The sequence below is a fragment of the Metopolophium dirhodum genome, chromosome 1, assembly GCF_019925205.1.
Source record: "Metopolophium dirhodum isolate CAU chromosome 1, ASM1992520v1, whole genome shotgun sequence".
Classification (NCBI taxonomy): Eukaryota; Metazoa; Arthropoda; class Insecta; order Hemiptera; family Aphididae; genus Metopolophium; species Metopolophium dirhodum.
In genome coordinates, this window is record NC_083560.1 from 141,433,475 (window position 1) to 141,456,765 (window position 23,291).

A 23,291-nucleotide genomic window follows, 5' to 3' on the forward strand; every position below is an offset into this window, starting at 1 on the left:
ATAAAAAGGTAAATATACCCAATATAAAATATCTTAGGCTGACAGATCGTCGCCGTCAGTGCACATTTTCCACATTTTCCTGGGGCCTGGGGGGTACTAAAAACAAAATTATTTATTTTCAAGGTATTATTTTTATGAAAACAAGAGTGTCTACTGGTAATAATTATAATCAGTAAATATACTTATATATATTGACATCTGTAGTGGCGGAGGAGTTAATCCACCCCAACAGAATTGTTTTTTGTAAAGGATAAAAGAATTATTTTGATTTAATTATTGAATGGGTAGAGCCCAAAATATTATTATTTTATTTTAATTTACTATAAACGTTTAAACATACAAATTAAGTATTTAAATTTCTAATATAATTCATATTAATAGGTACTTACTTTATTTTTTTGTATCGTCGTAGTACCAGAGAATTTGAGATTTTTTTTTAGATGACCGTTTCCGTTTTAGATTATTTTCTTTATTTGCCATTGTCAAAAAAATGGAAAATAATTATTTAAAACACAAAATTCACAATAAGAATTTGAATACGATGACACAGAAATCCCGAAGAAATTATCACATACCCAGGAGGAATGGTTGTGACGGTTGTGTAATATGTTTCATAAGTAAATTAAAAATAAAATGAATGTTTATTTTTGTACAAATTATTGAAAATATAACTATACTATAATTAGTCTCATATTATGACTTTCGCTATCATAATTCGTAATGAGTCTAGGGCTAGGGACTTCTAGGAGTTCAATAATCATTCAAAACATAGTTGAGTATTATAGAAATTTGTTTCATAGCAATACGAGTTTATAATCATAATGTATTGCTGCATATTTTACATATCTGATCATATTTAATTTATAAGTGCATATTTGACCATTTTTGATATAGAGATATATTTTTTACCAGCAATATACCATTATAATTTATAACTAAATTCTGTAGGAAAACACAGATTTTTTTGTAGGTAATATATACTTGAATTACTACAAATAATGCATACTTTGAACTTTTGAAGTAGGTACCTAGTACCTATCATCTGAAAATATTATTATGTCCGTAATACATAATAATAATAATAATAATAATATAATTAAAATAATAATACAAATAAGAGTTGGTAGATCGTATGTGGAATGCTGTCAATCATGAATGCCGATTATTATAATAAAAATAAAAATAATTCTTATTACATTATACCGAGGTTATTAGCTTATAATGATATTGTCTATATTAGTTCAGTCTATTCCTGGAAACGTCCGATAATCATCGACAGACCGTCACCGCGCGATCGTCGTATCGGAAATTCAGTTTTTGGAGTAGTGGGGGAAAATTGCGTCCGATGTCGCAGCGGCAGGCAGGTGGCAGCACATTACGGCAATGAAAATTAATTCGAACAACATAAACATGTTTACGGAAAACAAACAAAACAGCATTAAAAAGTGATTTTCGAGAAAAAATACCTATTATGAAATTTATAGAGAACAATATTTCAGAGACAACCTCATATGGGTTTTGTTCTATTTTAAATATACAGCTCGTTATAAACGGCACAAAAACCTATTTTTTTACATTTTTTAATCAACTGTAACTTTTTTAATAATTCATATTTCTAAAAACGCATATGAGGTTGTCTCCTAAATATTGTTCTCTATAAATTTCATAATAGGTATTTTAGCTCTAAAACTATTTGTTAATAGCGTTTCATTTGTTTTTCGTAGACCTGTTTTTACCACTAAATATTACGGATATCACGTCCTCTTAATAAATAATCAATAAATAAACAAGTATTTTTTTAACATTTTAATTTATGTAATTTAAGCTTTTTCACATTTTTTTATGATTTGCAACGTAGTTACTCATTTTTATTTTCACATGGCAAACTTCCATGACATTTAGAATTACAAATTCTAGATGCCGATCTGCAAGCACACCTGTTCGTCTTGCATTTTGTCTTACATTGACATCGGGTATATCCTTGTGCCCCTGAAATACTATTTACAGTAGCTGCCTCCCGAAGTGATAACGGTTTTTCTGATTGACCTGCCGATTTTAAAACAGTACTTAGATCCAATAAATTTGCTTTGCAAGGATTTATTTCTGATCTCGTGTACATATGTTTTAAAAATCCACTTTCAGTGCCTACAATTAGAAAAAATAAAATAATTAATTTTTATAACGAGTTTGAATACGAAGATGATTAAGACGTTATAAAAATACTAGTGAACTTCTTACATAGCTTGTATAAATCGTCCTTAACTTCTGTTACAACCGCTAATACATTTCTTGGTGATCCACGAGCACGATCTACATCTGGAATACTCAGACGTACTGTAGTTCCAACACTAAGTTCATCATATTTTCTATTGGATGTTTTAACCATTTTTAGTGCCTGTTTTTCTAAATTGTGTGCAGATGATTGACGTGCATCAAGTATATTTTGTTTTCGTTGATCAACTAAATAAATACATTATTAACTTAAATATATTAAACTATATTACATTTTTTTTTTACCAAGTTCTATGTCACTAGTCACTTGTTCCAAGTTACTAGTACATGGTACATTTTCTTCGACTCCCTCGTCTTTGTTTGACTTCAAAATACATTCAATATCCTTCTCAGATTTCAAAGAGCTAATTTCGTCAACCGGTAAACCAATTGATACAACACCTAAACGAGCTGGACAACCAAACATCGCCTCATAAGGTGATCGACCGATACCTAAAAAGAATCAATTAAAATTATTTTTAAAATTAATTATAAATTTTTTAATTACTTATCATACCAGAATGAAAAGCACGATTTTTTCGAAATTGGATAAATTTTAATCCAGATGGCCAATCTGTTGAATTTGTTTCCGCCATCCATGTCGCCAACATATCTTCCACGTCCCGGTTCGCACGTTCTATAGACCCCTGACTCTGACTATGTCTTGGTTTTCCGTGCACTATTTTAACATCGCCCCACATAGTATGTAATTCATTAATTACACTATTAACAAATTCTCTTCCATTATTGGAATGTAGAATTGCTGGCGCTCCAAAAGTTGTATACATTTCCATTAAGTTATATGCTATTTCTTCTGCTCGTTTAGTATTTAGTGGTTTAAGTATAACAAATTTTGTCAAATGATCCTGATAATTCATTATAAATCTGTAATTGTTTATACTCTGCGATTGCATATCAATTAGATATATTTGTGCACGCGAGTTGTATGCTGAATGCAAAATTGGTTTAGAAACAAGACCTCTTTTTGGATTAGATGATTTTTTATGACAGTCGGTACAAAGACTCAAAAAAATCATTATTGTTTCTTTTGTTATATTACAATATTTTAACTTTATTTCAGCCATCATACGATCGCGGCCACCGTGGCCGATAGCTATATGCGTAGAGTGAAGAATATTGAATAGCTCTTCATTTTTAACGAAATAACGTATACTGTCATTATCATGGTTCATGGCTTTAATTAAGCGTTCTTTATCATTTATTAAAATAACGTCGTACTTACGAATATTTCTATAATCTTTTTTGCATTTTGTTTGAGTCTTGGATAATTTTACGTCTTCTATGCGACGATCGTATTCTTCATTATTCATGAACGATTTGTTGTCATCACGTTTAGCATCAATAATTAATGAAATTGCTTTATTAAATTCATTTTGCATTTTATTTAAATCCATTTTTAAGTTAATAACAAAATAAATAAGTACTGCACTACTAATAAATTACTACTAAACGGATCGTGTTGAATGTACAGGTTATATATTAAACCGATAAATACTGCGATATGCGTTATCCATGACATTTTTCAATCAACCATTTTATCGATATCAGTCATTTCCCCACCTGATATTTTTAGATCTCGGAAAATATTGACAGTTGACACCAAACTTAGTGGGTGCCATTACGAGTTAGTCAATGCTTATGTGTAAGAAAGCTTGTTGATTATTAACGTTCATTATCTTTATCTTTATTATTTTCGCGATCTACGATTATTTAATAAACTGTAGGCAGATACTATTTTATGCCCGGGACACACATGTGTTTAAAATCGGCTATCACAATCGACATAAACCCGTGTTTGATATAATTTCATGTCTCCGCACAGATATATAAAATAATTTTATAAGCTTATTTTATCTTTGTTGTCATTTCTATTAATTTTTAACGTACATTTTTAACTATAAAAACCTAACCTAATCTAATATAAAAAAAAAATAATTGGAGTAGGTATATAGGTAATATATAGTTTTATTTAATTAATTAATAATAATAATTTGTATCGAAACAATATTAATCAATTTTTACAATAAAATATACATTTTTAATATCATTTAAAAAAAAATAATAAATAAATGTCATTTTATGCATTTTTTTATATATTTTTTTAGAACATCAAATTCCTGGGCCTAGTGATAACATTGCCTTCCGCTTTTAGGAATTGTCAACATTTACTAGGAATTGTCATCATTTCCTAAATTGTCAACATTTCCGGTAACATATACATAAAACCTATTGTAAACAAGTTTGAGAGGGATTAAAAAAATATATAACATGTATTATACAAAATACCCCATATCTATATTTCTAAAAATACTTACCCATATATTATATATATAATTTTAATCCAAATATAATTATATATTTTAGTAAAAAGTATAAATTTTATTTAATTATGAATATCATTTTTTTTCTATTTGTATTTTTTTTTTTTAATTCATGTTATATTTATGAGTGTTAAGTTTTATGTTTTATATTTCAATATAAAATTGTTGATGTTATATTTGAAACAATAAATATATACTTATTTACATATGGCTGACTTGTTTGCATATAAACACAATATGAATGTATATTATGACTTGAGCATAGATACAGTATCTATAGCTATTAGATATGGTATTTTGGTATACATATGGTAAAATTAAAAATGAGTAGTTCACTACTAGCTTTGAGTTGTAACTAGTTTCCTAAGTAATAACCATAAACTTACTACTAACAATTTAATAGTTTACTACTAAGAATAAATACTGAGTTACTAGTTATGAATAGTTTACTACTAGTTATGAATGGTTTACTACTAGTTATGAATAGTAAACTACTAGTTATGAATAGTAAACTACTAGTTATAAGTATTTTACTACTAGCTAACTACTAACTACTTAGTAGTAAACTATTTGTTTTTAGTAATAACTATACAAGAACTATTCATTTTGAGTAGTAAACTACTTAAATTAAGTAGTTAACTACTGAATTGCAATAGTTATTTTTCCTAAGGGCTATGGTCTTTATTATGTGAGAAGGAACCAAAAAATACAACTATAGCAGATATAGAATCTTATTACAATATTTTGAAAACTTCCGGAGTTCATTTAAAAGCAGATGGAAAACCTAAAACCTCGAGGTATCATAAATGGATGACTGTTGTAAAACCATTGTATGATCGAATGAAAATGGAGGAAAAACAGTTTAACGAAGAAATAGCTAAAATTAATGAGATTACAACTCCTCGAATAAATCTAAAATCATTTAACAATACTTTACCTTCTACTCCTTCCGGCTTATTTAATGCTAAACGTAGAAAAATAACGCAAGAAAATACAGTTTTTCACCTACAGATCGCATGTCTACAAATTTGATTAATTTTACTTCATCGCCTGAACCTAAGATAGGTAGTGGTTTATATAAAGATGTATTACCTCAAACACAATTAGTTTATTATGACGATCCGAATGAGCTGGTAACTAGATTAAATCTTTTGACATCATCACAAAGCGTTGGCAATACTGGTGTTAATAATGAAATTATATCTATTTTAGAAGAACTTCGAGAGATAGATATTATAGTATAATGACAACCTTAGAGAGTATAGCTAATGAGCTACATCGACCAGCGAGAAAAATATTTCCTAGACGCAGTGTGGTAACACGGTTTATTGACGACCTCCTCTGGCAAGCTGATTTAATGGATATGCAATCTCATTCTAAAAAAAAATATGGTTTTAAATTTATATTAGTTGTTATAGATACATATAGCAAATATGTATTTGTGGAACCGCTGAAAAATAAATCAGCAAAAGAATGTACAAAAGGAATGGTTAATATATTGAAAAAAGCTAATCCAAAATTTTTACAGACAGATAATGGTACAGAATTTTATAATACTCAATTTCAAGATTTAATGAAAAAATATAAAATTAAACATTACAGTTCATACAGTGTTATTATATGTTCAATCGCAGAACGTGTGATACAAACACTTAAAAATAATATATATAAACATTTCACTGCAACAGGTACATGGAATTGGTATAATACAATATCAAAAATTATACATAACTATAATAATACAAAACATAGAACAATCAAATGCACACCAAGTGAAGCTCGAATGGATACAAACAAAAATAAATTTAATACATATAAAAATTCTGAAAAATTGTATAAACCAAAATTTAAATTTAACGATAAAGTACGAATATCTAAGTATAAACATATATTTAGTAAAGGATATACCCCGAATTGGACAACGGGAAAAGAAACAAAATAGTAAAATTTATACAGTTTCTTAATACTACTTTTATGTTCATTTTCTCTCAGCTATATGGTGATACGATCACTTAGCATTTATGTCAGAGCGGAGTGGAATGTGCTGTCAATTTTGTCAAGCAAAACAATTTTCTAATAATTATCAAAAATCAAAATTATTTGAATGTTGATGCCAAACATAAAATTGTATTGATATTTATAGTAAAAAAAAAAACTAAATAATTGGAAACTGAAAATGTCTATAAACAGCTCAAAATAAGTAAAAATATTTTGAAAATTTTATGGACAATGGTGTATAGAAAATGCTAATATAAACATAGAGTCAAAAATAACATGTATATAGGATAATTTGTTTTAGAGTTACACCAAAAGCCGAAATCGATTTTGTCAAAAACAGATTTTGCGTAAAAATTCCCGTGTTTCCTTACTTTTTATTTTGTTTTTCCTGGTGCTTTTGAAAACTTACTTTAATTTTGAACCCCAAGTACCAAGTAGATTCCTACTTACTTTTTACTTTCCTATCAGAAAAGATACTGTTGAAGAAAATCTATGTATTTTTACTTTCCTTAAAGGTAATGACAGACACGAAAAAATATTTTTTAAAAAAACACACATTATATAATTATGATGATAAAATATGCTTTGAAAAAGCAAAAAATTATACTTATAATTATTATTGAAATTATTTGAATGTTTGGCATCAACAGCATCTAAATTGTGAATACAAAATGAAAATAATCTATTATAATATATTATTACTTGAAAATGTTAAGCACTCCTTCTGCATGGGAAAAATAAACAGTTGTACACAGTAAACTGTGTTAAAATTGTTGGACATTATCAAATTTATTATTTATCATTTATTCACATAAATGTTTTTTTAAAGAAAATATTGATAAATATAATTTTTTTATGGTAACAAAATAATTAGGCTGCATGATTAAAAATTAAAATATGCTAATACTCTGTTTGAAGAATGTATATAATATATTATATTGTCTGATGTATATCCGCTACAAGCAAACGAGTTATTAGTAATAGATTTATAAATCTAAAAAAATTAATAACAATATTTATTGGTACCTATATAACTTATAAGCTACAAATCGTTGTCGCAAATAGGGGGGGGGGACTTAATTCCCCAATACGCTCGATTAGTGTGACATCACAATTGTTATCAATTCTTATCAAAATTATGATTTGGATCCAAACAAATATTGTAGTCTATAGTTCTAATATACTGTATAGTGCATATCTTTATAAATCGTTTGTACTTTTGTGTAATTTAAATTGAAAACTGAAAAAAGAAATTTTTACTATTATTTTAAGTTCTGTTAGTAAAAAGCAATGGCTGGAAATCATTTATTATCAATAATATCAAACAACTTAAAAGAGGTGAAATAGCTTAAAAAGACAATCATGTTCTTAAATTTCAAATGGGTCCTAATTTAGGTATAGTTGTGGGGGAAGTTAAACCTAGTATGCGTAGTGATCCATACAAAGTTGAATTTTTAATGAATGATGATCGTATTACAAATTCTAAATGCTCTTGCCCTCGAGGCACAGCTATTTGCCATCACATAGCTGCCTTAGCTTTATACACTCATTATAATCTAAGTTCTACTGATAAATCTTGTTTGTGGAGTGCTAGGAAAAATAATTTGTCAACAGAAATTAAAACCATTAATCAAATACATGGAAGTATTGATTTTCCAAATACCATTGTTTCAGAAACAGATATAAACATTTTTAAAGAGGAAATATCCAATTTAGCAGAACCTGTTGGTTTTTCTTGGTTGTTACAACCTGAACCCGAATCATCCGAAAATAATATAGCATTAGTTAAGACGATGGTGTTATTATTCTTGATCCAGAAATTAGACGTTTAGTTAGAATGAAAGATTTTATTTCTCTTAAAAAATTGTTATTCACTAAATGTCATATTGATGATAGCACTATATTACAGTTGGTTAAAGACACTACAGGACAGCAAAAAAATCCTTTATGGTTTCATTATAGGCAACATAGATTGACAGCTAGTAATTTTGGTAAAGTTCTAGCTGCTTGTAAAATAAATAAGTTCCCAAAGTCATTATTTAAACAATTGGAAAATAATAATAATATTACTGGTGTGCATGCTGTACAATGGGGTATTACCAACGAGATTTGTGGTATTAAGGTTCTAGAACAAGATCAAAATGTAAATGTAAGACCGACTGGGCTGTGGTTAAAAAATAGTGGATTATTAGGTGCTACACCAGATGGACTTGTTAGTTCAAGTCATATTGTAGAAGTGAAATGTCCATGGAAGTATAGGAATGCAGTTCTTGAAGTTGAAATTACAAAAAATCATGATTATATTTTATATAAGGAAAATAATGAATTATTTGTAAATAAAACACATCCATATTGGGACCAGATTCAAGGCCAACTCTATTTAACCAATCGTCAATTTTGTTATTTGGTTATTTGGACTCCCAAACAGACATTAATAACAGAAATCGAAAAAGATGTTAATTGGATAGAACATTTAGAAATTCTGGAAACATTTTTCATTGAAAAATATATACCTTATCTTGTTGAAATGTAGTTTTTTAAATTTAAGAGTTTAACATTTAGTTTGGCTGATGAGTCATATTGTTTATTTTTAAATATGTATTTTATAATTCATTAAAGAAAAGTGCCTGAGTTAAATGTTGATATTTATTACAAATTACAATTATCTTCTTAAATATCGTACATGATTCAATATTAATGATATAAGTATATAAATGAACATAATTTACCGAGGATTTTTCCTTAATAAAAAAAAAAAAAAGAATATAATTTACAAACCCACCTAAAATAAAATAAGTATATTGAAACAAATTAATTATAATAGATAGAACAAATATTTGATTAAATTTATTTAATTTTAAATTTTGTGACAAAATATTTAATTATTTACATACTTTCTCGAACTTCATGTAAAAGTGGCCTATGTAAATTAGTTAGTGCTGCAACAACTTTAAAAATATATTCAGCTTGTTTAAGCATAGTAAATGGAATAAAATCTAATATTTTGTAACATTTAATACGTTGAATTGCCCTCTCAATATGTATTCGAGCTTTTGCTATTGATTCAGTCTGAATAATTTGTTGTGGAGTAAATTGTGGAGTATCTAAGAAAGGTGGAATATTTAATGAAACTCCAGGAGGTAAAATATCACCAATTAAAAATCCCTTATCTGCCATAACAACGTCACCTGGGATTAATTGTTCTAAGATACCGATTTTTAAAGTTATAATTTTATCTGAGGTTGATCCTGGATATAAGCTGCTCACAAATGTAACAACACCATTTGGAGCAATTCCAATAAGAACTTTCCAGGTGTTTCTGTGTTTATAACTACTGTAAGTATCCCGTTGTATATTCATTGATTTGCGGGATACTGATGTATAAATTTTAGTGCAATCAATTATAACTCTACAGCTGGGAAACGATTTAAATGCATTTGGCAAACAAGCCTTATTCTTATACCTTGATGGTATTTCTTTCATACATTTAGAAAAAAGAGTATTATGTAAAATATTTATCCAAGTAATAATTATATTACTAACAGTGGATTTACTACACTTAAACCTTACAGATAAATCAAAATGAGGGAAATTATGTCTTAATTTAATTAAGGTCATAAGAATCTGATCAGGCTTACTAATAGTTTCAACAGTCCATTTTAAATAATAATTAAGTTCTACATTTTTAACTAAATTGTAAAGTGCCATAAACACAGCATTAGAGAGTAACCCTGTGTATGAATTTATCAAATCATCATTTTGACTTAGGTTTTCATAAGTAAAGGCAATTGATAAATTATTTAATTTTAATTTTAATTCTTCGTTTTTTTTTTGTAAAAAATAATTTTCAGCATCAACAACGATGGAACTATTTACATTCTGGATTTTTGATTGCACACTAAAAAAAATATATATATATATTTATACATGTTTGATTAACTTTAATATTTTTTACTTATTGCATACTTAATATACCTTAAATTTGATGATGATTTTAATGATAAATTTAATGGTTTGTCACTAATATCATTGATTGTATTTGTTTCTGAAATACTTTCATGGTTATCATCTGAGATATAACTGCTATCAGCTTGCATGATTATTATTTTTCTAGTAGAACTCCGTTTTTTCTTTTTCTCTGGTGTTAAATGATGTGGAATAAAGTGATGAGGTCGGTGAAGGAGAATTGTAGGCCCATTATTTTATTTTCCATCTTCGAAATGACAACTACAAATACGGGCACCTGGTCCAGGTTCATCTGTTCTTCTACGCAAGTAGATAAATATATATATATATATATATATCGATTATCATAATTAATATTATTTAAAACAATTTAAAAATGCATTATATTATAAGCAATTTTAAAAATTAAATAACCTTAGCAACTTGATCCAGCTTTTCTTCAGTTTTAGCTCTTTGGGAAAGCGATAAAATTTACAATTATCCTTTTCATTATAATGGACACACCCAAATGCCCAACAAAGCACCATTTTGAAGCATAAAATAATTTAATTACTGCACAGACAACTAAATTTAAAAATATAGTTGTATATGTTAAAAGCAAAATAAGCAGCTAGCAAATAATAAGCAGTAGGTAGGTACAATATATAATAACTTACCTCAATATTCAGATTACAACAATTGGTAGAAGTAAAGAACACACGGGAGTAACAACTACTAACTACTCAATCTTAAATTTGACTGCATAAAATATAAAAAAAATCGTACTTCAGTCTTTATTATATGCTTAAAAGTTTTTTAAGTGTATTTCCACATTAAAATATTGGTTTGTTTGGATCCAGTTCCTATCACTGATAAGGTTTGATAACAAATATGACGTAGACACTAATCGAGCGTATTCGAAGGTCCGTATTTTAGAAAATACTATAGGAAGATCGTGGGGTTTTAGTCCCCCCCTCCAAAAAATATTGGGCTATTTGCGCCTATGCTACGAATAATAATGTATTATTATACTTAAAATTTTTGTTAGTCGAAAAAAACACTAGTTCCTGTTATATTATAATAGTTTGATACTTCGATACGATTATTTTATTGTTAGCCACTAACTTTTACAGTTTTTACATTTTTTATGTTTTGAGTTGTTGAGACAGATAAAATATAAAAATCATTACAGTGTTATTTTATGAACATTGTATAATGTATATTAGATATTTGATACAATGATGGTGAATGGGTCACCAAATAAATCATAGATAGGTACACTCGTACACTTAACTATGGGCTATGTTATATGTTTCAGGTATTATATAGGTACACTGTTACGCGAGGAGTATTCCGTATATATTATACCTATTAATCAATTAAATTAATAATTATTTATGTAACAATCAACGATTTAACTGTGTTATTTTGAGAATTCCAGAGTATAGGTATACCTACCAATCCTGAGGTAATTTGTTCTAATATGTTAATAGTTAATACGGCTGAATCCTCTAATTTGATTTTGTAGCATATAGTTTTATTAAGTGCATGGGTTTGCTCAATTCACGATAAAATTATTTTCTAATAGTTGTATAATTTTTATTTTGAAACAAAAATGTTATTTTAGTCTTAGTTATTTAAATAGTTAATAGTGCATTTTCTTACATGGTATGTATTATGTAAGAAATATGAATGAAGTTCAATTTTGGATTTGAACGTGGCCCGTGGGAATTAGGTTAGGTTAGGTTAGGTTATCATAGGAGGTTATCAAATATCTGTAGTGCCAAACAAAGCAATATAGGCTAAATATTACGAACTAATGTAACTTGATGTAATTATTAAATTACATCAAACGGTCAGGCTATTGTATTAATTGTACATTTATCATTTGCATGTTTATTAAAAATCATATACCTAGATAAAAATTTCATAATTCTTGTCAAGTGCCATTAAGCCGTGAACATATACCTACAAAATATGTTGTTATTTTTTCTTTCTAGAAAGTATTGTTTTGTGGGACTTTATTCATATTATTATTTATCATGGATTCTGAATAAAAACATTTGCTCGACCCGGCCCAACAGAGTGCAAGGACTGAAAGCGCATGGCTCCACACCCGTGCGCATGTCTATGATATGCACATTTATGCACAAACGGAAATTAAAGCTGCGAATTTCAGTAGGAGGGGTGATAAAATGTATCTGATTTGAATTGAGGAATATATCGAAATTTATGTTTCAAAATGATGAGGTGGGGAGGTTAACCCTTTGCGGCGTATCGGTTGCGGCGAAACGGTACGGCGGCGAAACTGTCTGCGGCGAAATGTTCTAGACCCCTGTATTTATGTCTGTTCTATTTGTGCTTCACCAGCATAACATTCCATATAATGAAATTGAATTACATATTGCCATACATACTTGTCTTATAACTATTTTATTTAGAAAACGAATTTTGTAAAATAGAGTAGTTAAACTTCTCATTTTATTTTTAACCTTCTGTATATGATTTGACCATTTCAGATCGAAATCCATCGTTATTCCTAAATATTTGAATGATAATACCATGTTAATTGTTATACAGTTGCAACTGGTTGAATTAGAATTACATTTATGTATTATTAAATTGTATCCATCAGGCAGCTGTGAACGACTTGTGACTATTGGCATGCATACTGATTTATTTGGGTTAAGGGATAACTATTACATTAGTACTAAAATACTAAAATAAATTCATCGAAATTTAAACAAACAAAATAACTTTACACTCTGGTTTGGTAGTTCTAAAAATAAAAATTTAAAAATTTGAATATTAGATTATTATTTTGAGGAATGGTACATTTCAAAACATTTCCCTGGACATAATGGAACAACACATTGTTTACATTGAAGATATGTTTGTCTTCTGCGTTTGATGTTCAGACTGTAACAATATAGACAATTTTTATAATATTTTTTTCTTTTGTAACCCGGTGGAATGGGTATATTTTGTGGAAAATGAGAACTGTCAGCAACGTTTGTAGATTTTTCTTCCTTTTTTATTTTTATTTGCTATAGAAATTTCGTAATTTGTAATATTTGAAGGCAGTGAAAATAAATCCTTGATTAGCATATCCCTAAAATCCTTGAAATTTATATTTTCAGCATTAAATTTTTTTTATAGATATAATAAGTGTTCTATACAGCAATGTCTAATAAATTAAGTATAACTTTCTTATACCATTTACATGTTTTTCTGGGTGCACTGTAATAGCTAACCATTTGGTCACATCTATCAACTCCACTCATTTTTTCATTATAGTTTACAATTTCTATAGGTTTTAACTTTTGTTGCCCATATTTATTGGTTGATGTGACGATTTGTGGATTATATTTGGTAGTGATAATTGTCAGTGGCGCCGATCTATAAAAAAAGCAGTATGGCAAATATCAAATTTTAATAGTACCACCCACCTACCAATTGGTGTACCCTTGGGGGGAGGGGGCTGAAACACTACCATCATATTATATTCATAATTTATATAAATTTATTAATACATTATATCTATTTTTATATTGTTTTATCAATAATTTATGATATAGCTGATATAGGTGTTCACTATATTATTTTAAGCGAATATTACATATTTATTTTCAAGTCCCCCCCCCCCCCCCCCCCGACCAATAAGTCCTAAGTACACCACCATTATTGATATTAATATTAACATATATCAAATTCAAATACATCAATTTCATATTGATTTATTGTAGGTAATAGGTAGAGCTCGGATGTTTATGACTTGGCATATTTTTTTCACGCAGCCAGAATTACACCGGAGTGGGATACAAATTTGATTCATGAAGTCTATATTACAAATACGCAACTTTTTTTTGCATATTTTTGCATATTTGACATTTTTGAGCATATAAATGCATATATTGATCATTTATAGATTTAATGGCATATTTATCTCATACTCACATATTAATTATTTTATATCACTATGTATACACGAATCTCGTAATCGCCTGTCGACGACCATTATCTTATCGCATATCGTTAATAGATTAATAGATTAATATTATAGCCTATAGGTATAGGTAAGTATATTGTATAACAGTATAGATTGACTGCTTGGGTGGGTTTTATCTACATTTTCGACGAATTTATATTTTGTTGACATCAAATATTTTCAGTTTGCTGCAGTCCTCATATGTTGTGTTGTTGTGTGTTTATTAAACTATACGATTTTTCTGATACACGTTTTTTTTTTTTAAATTTATTATTCACAAAATGCCGAAATGTTCGTCAAGTTTAAGTAGTTTTGTGAAAGAATTTGGGGAACATGTATTTAGTTCCGATGGTAAAATATTATTTTGCAAATTGTGTGAAGTTAAAGTATCTGCAAGTAAACGATTTTTAGTAACACAACACTTGAAAACTGCAAAGCATGAGCATGCAGTAAATCTCCGAAAAAGACGCGAACAAAGTACAGTTCAACCGTTATTTACACAAAATACAAACAAGAAAAGTGATTTTAATTCCGATCTTGCTGAAGCATTACTATCAGCTAATATTCCACTGTACAAGGTAAATAATTTTAAATTCAAAGAGTTTTTAGAGAATTATACCTCTAAAAATATCCCCGACGAATCGACCTTAAGGAAAAATTATGTAGATGATATTTATAAAAAAACTTTAACTAAAATACAGGCCAAGGTCTTAAATCGTAAAATTTGGGTATCAATCGATGAGACCACGGATGTAGATGGCCGCTATGTAGCCAATGTTATTGTGGGCGTACTTGATTCTGAAATGCCTGGTGAAGTCATGCTTGTTAATTGTGAACATTTAGAAAAAACAAATAGTACAACAATAGCTCAACTCTTAGATAGATCTATGAATTTAATTTGGCCTCAAGGAGTAGAACACAATAATGTTTTATTGTTAGTTAGTGATTCAAACATTTTTCCCAAAAATACTTCATGTAACTTGTCTCGCTCACGCTTTACATCGTGTAGCTGAGCAAATCCGCAGTGATTTTCCGTTGGTTGACAAACTTATTTCTTCTGTCAAAAAAGTCTTTCTTAAATGTCCAGCAAGAATAAACATATTTAAAGACGAAGCGCCAGAACTAAGTTTGCCCCCAGAACCAGTGGTTACACGTTGGGGGACGTGGTTGAATGCGGCTATTTATTACTGCGACTCATATAAAACAATTAAACAAATTATAGAAAAATTTGATCCCGATGATGCTTTGTCTATAAAAACAGCTCAAGAAGATATGGGTGAACGTAGAGTTGAAGCCAATTTAGCTTTTATTAAATCAAATTTTTCATTCTTATCTTCGGCTCTAATATCTCTCGAAGAAAAGGGGAAATCTCTATCAAGTTCAGTTGCCATTATAAACGTCGTTTCAGAAAAATTATCAATTGCAGCTTCATCTCCTCAAGGTAAATCAATATACACAAAATTTCAAAAAGTTTTGGACAAAAATTCTGGGTATAAAGTATTATCCAAAATTTCTAAAATAATAGATGGCAAAACAGATTCGTTTGATGGACTTCCTAAAGCTATAGAAACTATCGACATTGTTAACTTTAAGTATGCACCGGTCAACTCTGTAGACGTGGAGAGGTCATTTTCAGCTTACAAAAACATACTGTCAGATCGTCGAAGATCATTCAAATTTGAAAATATATCCAAAATCATTGTTATACAGTGTAATCTTAATATTTAAATTATTTAACCTACGTAACATGTATTTTAGTTTATATATTTATATTTATAGTAATTCATTTCTACCATGCATTTTTTTTATAATTTATTTTGAATTAATAATAACCTCTTTTTTACGTATATTTTTTTGCATATTTTTGTTGAAAAATAGGTATATTTGATATATTTTAAGGCATATATTTGCATATTTTTAAATTTTTAAATGCATATTTGAATGAAATTTTGGTCATTAACATCCGAGCTCTAGTAATAGGTATTATTATGCAATAGAAAAATTATTTAACAGGCTGCTATTATTTGTTAGGTTTACATTTTAGAATTTAAATTATCTATCACATATTTTTAACAATAGGTACATTGTGGATTTCTGATTTTTGAGATTTTATACAAATAAGTGTAAATTCATAAAACAAATACATACACAGTAAATAATTATAACTAAAATTTGTTTTATTTACAACTTTAATAAACTTATTTATGTATAAGTAAAATGAAAAATGTAATATAATAATTAAACTTAGTAATATTTCATAATATACTATTGTTTATAAAATTTTTTTAAATAATTAATAATTTTGTGAGTGGCGTTGATTTGCTTGCAAATATATCTATTATTTTATTTTTATCAAGACATATATCAGGTTCGCAACTTATTTTGACCATTTGCTCCAATCTGTCTTGACACATAGTTGTACGAAGCTTAGTTTTTATTAACTTGAGTTTAGAAAATGTTCTCTCAACAGTACAACTCGATACAGGAAGTGTAACAGTTATTTTTAATGTTATATATAAATTAGGAAAAACGTTTTGAAGTGATGCTGTACAGAAAAGTTTGAATAATTTCCCAACACTGGCTAAATTCTGTTTTGAGCAATTTGATGTTTGATCTTCTTCTTCATCATACAAACTAAAATCTATATCATTCTCGTCGTCTGAATTTCCAACTTCCTCGAAATCATCGTCATTGTTGATTGTGTGTAAATTTGGTTTAAGTTTAATTGTAGATTCAATTTCTTTATAATTAACAACAAATTGTAAATATTCTGATACTAAAGCATTTCGATCAACAAATTTATTATATACTTGACAAAATATTAAAAATGAGTCATCTGGTAACACATTACTTTCTCTTACTTCCATAATCCTTTTCTCAGTCAAAAGTGATAAATCGTTCAACACTCCACAACTAATGACATTAAAACGACTATTAATTTCAGTGAGTGTAACATCAAAAAGCGTGTTATAAGTTTCTATTCTAAACTTTTTTAATGGTTCAACTATAGGTTCATCAATGCTCAATTCTCCAGACTTTTTTGGAATTCTTTTTAATCGTTTATTTTTTAATGGTTCAATTTCATACTCTAAGTCATTAATAAAACTGTCAACATTAATGCAAATTTTTTCAAACGCACTATCTTCACGCATATTTTGTATTCTAGGTTTAGTTTTATTTATTATTGCTGTTGCGGTAATGACGTCTAAATCGTGAGTTTGAAGTATTTTATTAATAGGCCCAAGTATATCAAATAATTCTTTAAAAGTAAATGCAGTTATTAAAAATTTGTATGATAAAAAGTATAAAATTAAACCACTTGCAGTAGATCCAGTTTTTGAATCACTAGGACCTTCTAAATCACGAATGTTAATTAATGTATCAATAATAGTTTCAAAAAATTTCAGTACTGTATCAAGAGCTGCTGCATGGGACATCCACCTAGTTGTGCTTACTCTTTTTATTGCCTGTAATTGTGTTCCATAATTTCTTTTTGACTGATAATCCCGAAATATAGCAACTCTCTTTTTTGAAGTCCATACAAAAGCGTATAATGTTTCCAAGCTTCCAAACATATCAACAGTATCAATATTACATGAGACTGCTTGCTTCACAACAAGGTTCAATCTATGAGCGTGGCACCAGATAAACAATGCATGAGGGCAGTCATTTGTAATGCGTGCTTGAAGACCCTTATAGTTGCCACTCATATTACTGGCACCATCGTACGACTGACCAATTAAATTATTATTCCAGTAAAGATTATTAGTCTCCATTACATCTTTAAATAAATCAAATAATACTTTTCCTGTAGTATAAGGTGATTCTTTTAGAGCAAGCAATCTTTCTTTTACTGTACCATTTGCTTCATCTATGTATCGAATTACAAAAGACACTTGTTCTCTTTTAGATTCATCAAAAGTTGAATCAATAGATATACTAAATATATGTGTAGTTTGAACTTCATAAACAATTTTAGTAGAAATATTTTCAGCTATCGCTTCTAACAATTGATTTTGTCTTTGCCATGATATGAACGATATTTGATGTTTACCTTCATTTTTAATTTTTGAAATATGTTCAAACAGGACAGTAGATTTTTTTGCCATTAAAACAACTAAATCTTTGAAGTTTCCTTTAATAGTATTTGTCCATTGTTCACGATGACCGCGGAATGCCAAATTATGGTGGGCAAGAAAAAGTACTATCTCTATTAGCTCTAAAACCACTTCTCTGTTATACATAACATGAAATCTTCTAGTGTGTTCTAGTGCTGGTAAAATTGGAGCACTGGTTTCTCTAAGCTTAAATTTTAAGGACGATAAAATATGATCAGGGGCACATTCATGGTTTTGTATTGCAAAAATTCCATTTTTCCAAGTAGAAAAGCCAGTCTGGGTCCAAGATTTGGCCAATTTATCATGTACATTTATTCCAAACAATAAACAGTGTAAACAATAAACTTTATTAAGACTTATTGAATATGTTAACCAGTTTCTAAGTACTTTAGTACCATCAGTTAATAAACGAAAATACCACAAATCTTTGAAACTACGGTCATTTTTATCGATGGGAAAAGTCTTAGCACGAAAATCATCTTTTGTTGGTTGACAAGGGCCCATGTTTATAATCAACTTCTTCATTTCTGGTCCTAAATTTTTCATTTTGACAATTATTCCTGGATCATTTGTCAGTTTTTTTTCTAATAAAACAAAAAATAAATAGTTAATTTGATAAAAAATGTTCTCGGCTTTATGGAGCCCTTAAAATTATGTGTAGTACAATACCAGCTTGCTATATTAATATGGTTAAATAAAAAATATAGACATAACAAAAAATAATAATAATTAATAATATATTTGTGTAAATGAAATCAATTTTTTTTAGTATATACTCATTTATATAATATTGTTATGCAATTTAAATTAAGTATATTTGGTTAAAGAAGCAAATCAATAAGCATTGGTGATAGTTTTTAGAGTATTGATTTTTTATTTAGATTTGGGACTATGTCTGTGGTACAAAAGTTTGAATATTTTAGGGGCTGTGTGTATGTATAAAATACAGATGAAAGATGTGTCTACTGCATTAAATTGCACCTACCTAAAGATGAACTAGATGGTATTAATAAAGTTTCTACATCGTCGGCTGTTTTAATATTTTGATCCATTGAAAAACAATCAAGTTCATTTGATACAGCGTCATCAATCATATTAGGTGTATCTATTCAAAAACAAAATAAATATATTTTAAATACCTTTAAAATAAATTTTTTTATTAAATTAAATTGTACTTACCCGAAGATGAACTAGATGGTATTAATAAAGTTTCTACATCATTGGCTGTTTTAATATTTTGATCCATTGAAAAACAATCAAGTTCATTCAATACAATGTCATCAATCACATTAGGTGTATTTATTCAAAAACAAAAAGGAATCATATTTTTTATACATACAGATTTGTTAAGGGATGTGCAAAGATAGTGTCCCCTTTAACAAATCAGGATTTTATACATTATACATTATATATAGGTCCATACATAGGCTTAATTGTCAATGATTATGTAGGTGCCTATCAGATTATTTTACTGAGTATTTACCTGTTATAATGTTTAAATAATTTGAAGGCTAATCAGTATGTTCAATAACTGTTTGATTAAAAAAATATATTATATTCTTCAATAAATTGAAGTTCTTAATATATTTTTGATATACGCTAGAGATTTTCAATGTTATTTTATTTCAGTAAGACCAACTGCGACCAACTAACATTTTTGCTCAGTCCAAAACAGATTTGTTACACTATTTAAAATTAACTAAAAAGAGCTCAATAATGCCAATACATTATATATCTCAAAATATATTAAAATATTATGAAAATAATTATTATTATCTCTAGAAAGTGATGGGCATTACAATAGAAAGTGGAAAGCTGAAAAGCTACTCTTAAATATTAAGAAAAGTATATTAAATTTAATTAAAAAAATTATAAAAACCAACAACTTTGTTTCACAGAAAATTTAAGAGTGCCAATTGATTTTAATAAATAAATAAAAATTATACTTAGATTCCATAGATTTCACCTTAAAAAAGGTACTAATTTTGACACTAGTCTCAGACAATTTGTGTTGTTTGCATGTTTTAATGTGCAGCTTATAATTATGTGAATTTAAACTTCTCATATTTTTGCCGCAATGGCAAATATTTTTTTTTGTAGAAGTAGAATCCATAATTTAATGAACTATTATTTATTAGTTATTACTTATTACTAGGGCTAGGGACTTCTAGGAGTTTGCATGTTTTTCAATAATCATTCAAAATATAGCTAAGTAATATAGAAATTTGTTTTATGGTAGGTAATACGAGTTCATATTTAAAATTTATAGTTGCATATTTTGCATATTTGACCATTTTTTAATTATAATTGCATATTTGAGCATTTTTAATATGAACATGGTAGTTTTATAATTAAATAAATATTTTATAAAAATTAACAATTTTAAATTTAGATCGATTTCCTAGACCAGAAATATTAATTTTATGGTTTTATTAGTATTGTTGTTTTTCTCGCCGAACGCTCCCATTGTTATTTATGGACTATGGCTACTAAATGGTATACTTCACACGTGATTCCGATAGGCGATAGCCGTCAGCCGATAATATTACCAAAATAACATTCTATGAAATTATGACATATATTTATAATCCCGTAGACAGGACGTTCCGTGATATTTTTATTTTTGATTAGTTGACAGTTGTTGTGCGTTCTTCGTATCGTGTTTTCGTGCCGTGATATTTTCTTTTTGAAAAGTATCGTACTATTGCGTGAATTTTCAATAAAATAATTAAAATGCCTAGACCAAAGTCTAAAGTTTATGATCGGCTAAACAATTTTGTAAAAGAATTCGGTGAAACAATATTTTTGGCAGATAACTCTGTTTTATTTTGTAAGATATGTGACATTAAAGTTAGTGCTGAGAAAAGATTTACTGTTATTCAGCATATTAAAACAGCAAAACACATCCAGGGTTTAAATCGACTACAATTGAAACCAACTAAAACTCAGCAACTTGTATCCACGTCTTTCTCCAAGAAAAACGATTTTAATAGAGACTTATGTAAAGCGATGTTATCAGCCAATATACCATTGTATAAACTGGAAAATAAAAATTTTCGAGAATTTTTGGAGCTATACACTAAAAAAGAAATACCGAAAGAAGCCACTCTCCGTAAAGGTTATGTCGACGATTTATTTTTAGAAACAATTGAAAAAATTAAAAAATGTGTTGACGGAAAAAAAATTTGGGTCTCGATAGACGAAACCACTGACGCAGAAGGACGCTTTATTGCCAACGTTATAATTGGAACTCTTTCAGTAGACGATCCGGGTAGTATTTTTTTGTTGAATTCGGAAAAGTTAGAAAAATCAAACCATTCGACCATTTTTAAGCTTTTTGACCAATCATTGAACTTGCTCTGGCCACAAGGTGTGAAATACAATGAAGTGCTTTTATTTGTAACCGATGCCGCGCCTTACATGATTAAGGCCGGCAAAGCGATTCAAAATTTGTACACTAAAATAATTCATGTAACCTGCTTGGCACACGGGCTTCATCGTGTTGCTGAAGAAATAAGAAACCAGTATAAAAACGTCGACCAACTCGTATCTAATGTGAAAAAAACTTTTCTTAAGGCACCGTCACGTATTCAAACATTAAAATCTGTTGCATCTGATATTCCATTTCCTCCGCAACCAATTTTAACCAGGTGGGGTACATGGATTGATGCTGCTTTATATTATTGTAAACATTTTGAAATAATTAAACAAGTTATTGATATGCTTGATGAAAACGATGCAGAATCCATCAAAAAATGTAAGAAAATTTTAAAATCAAATAATTTGGAAGCAAATTTAGCTTTTATCATGTCAAATTATGGATTTATTTCTACATCTATCACTCGACTTGAAACCAAAGGCATGTCACTTACTGAATCCATTAAAATTATTAAAACTACAAAAGAATCTATACATTCAGCAAAAGTTGGTGGATGCGCTCAAGCTAAGGCAATTGATGAAAAATTCCAAAAAGTTATGGAAAAAAATGTTGGATTTGTGCAACTACAAAAAATATCAGACATTATAAATGGACAAAATGAATCTATGGACGGATTGCCAACAGATATTAGTAGTGGTGATATTCCGTTTTTTAAGTTTGCACCAATCAGTTCTGTTGACGTGGAACGTTCTTTTTCAAAGTATAAAAATATTTTGGCTGATAACAGGAGGTCATTCGAATTTTCCAACTTGAAAAAATATCTCATAGTTCAATGTAATGCTCAAGGTAATAAATACAATATTAATTAAAACAATTTACAAATATATTCAATTTAAAAATGTTTTTTTTTTTTTTATTTTAGACTAGAACTCGGGTGATAGAAGAAAATCAATTATTTATTATGACAAGTCTTTTTACTCTAAATTAAAATTTTATTAATTATGTCTACATATTAAAATAAAAAGGTTTTTATTAAATACTGTTATTTGTTTTTTTTTAGTGCATATTTTAATAGCATATTTGGTAATTTTTAAAGGCATAAATGCATACATATTTTAAGGTTTTTTAGGGAATGAAGTCCCTAGCCCTACTTATTACATACGGTAAATAACTTTAAAAAACAACGTAAAACAACTGTGCCAGAGAAGAACGAGAAATGGAAAATGAACATTTACACTATTAAACTATTT

The 23,291-nt window shown here is 28.3% G+C and overlaps 3 protein-coding genes and 1 pseudogene across 3 annotated transcripts; 1 reads left to right on the forward strand and 3 right to left on the reverse strand.

Annotated features, from left to right (window-relative positions):
* Positions 1–2,500: 2,500 nt before the first annotated feature.
* On the reverse strand, positions 2,501–3,059 carry LOC132932912 (KRAB-A domain-containing protein 2-like). The gene is made up of 2 exons (XM_060999258.1): positions 2,789–3,059; positions 2,501–2,724 (listed from the first exon to the last, which is right to left on the reverse strand). The coding sequence occupies exons 1-2, from the start codon at positions 3,057–3,059 to the stop codon at positions 2,501–2,503; spliced, it is 495 nt and encodes a 164-aa protein (XP_060855241.1).
* Positions 3,060–9,497: 6,438 nt separating this feature from the next.
* Positions 9,498–11,104, reverse strand: LOC132932913 (uncharacterized; annotated as a pseudogene).
* Positions 11,105–16,829: 5,725 nt separating this feature from the next.
* On the reverse strand, positions 16,830–19,908 carry LOC132932914 (zinc finger MYM-type protein 1-like). The gene is made up of 3 exons (XM_060999259.1): positions 19,842–19,908; positions 19,648–19,767; positions 16,830–19,246 (listed from the first exon to the last, which is right to left on the reverse strand). The coding sequence occupies exons 1-3, from the start codon at positions 19,906–19,908 to the stop codon at positions 16,830–16,832; spliced, it is 2,604 nt and encodes an 867-aa protein (XP_060855242.1).
* A 2,420-nt stretch (positions 19,909–22,328) lies between these two features.
* Positions 22,329–23,078, forward strand: LOC132933469 (uncharacterized). Its single transcript, XM_060999742.1, has 2 exons — positions 22,329–22,887; positions 22,964–23,078. Exons 1-2 carry the CDS (start codon positions 22,383–22,385, stop codon positions 22,966–22,968), a joined length of 510 nt encoding a protein of 169 aa, XP_060855725.1. The 5' UTR covers positions 22,329–22,382; the 3' UTR covers positions 22,969–23,078.
* Positions 23,079–23,291: the final 213 nt, after the last annotated feature.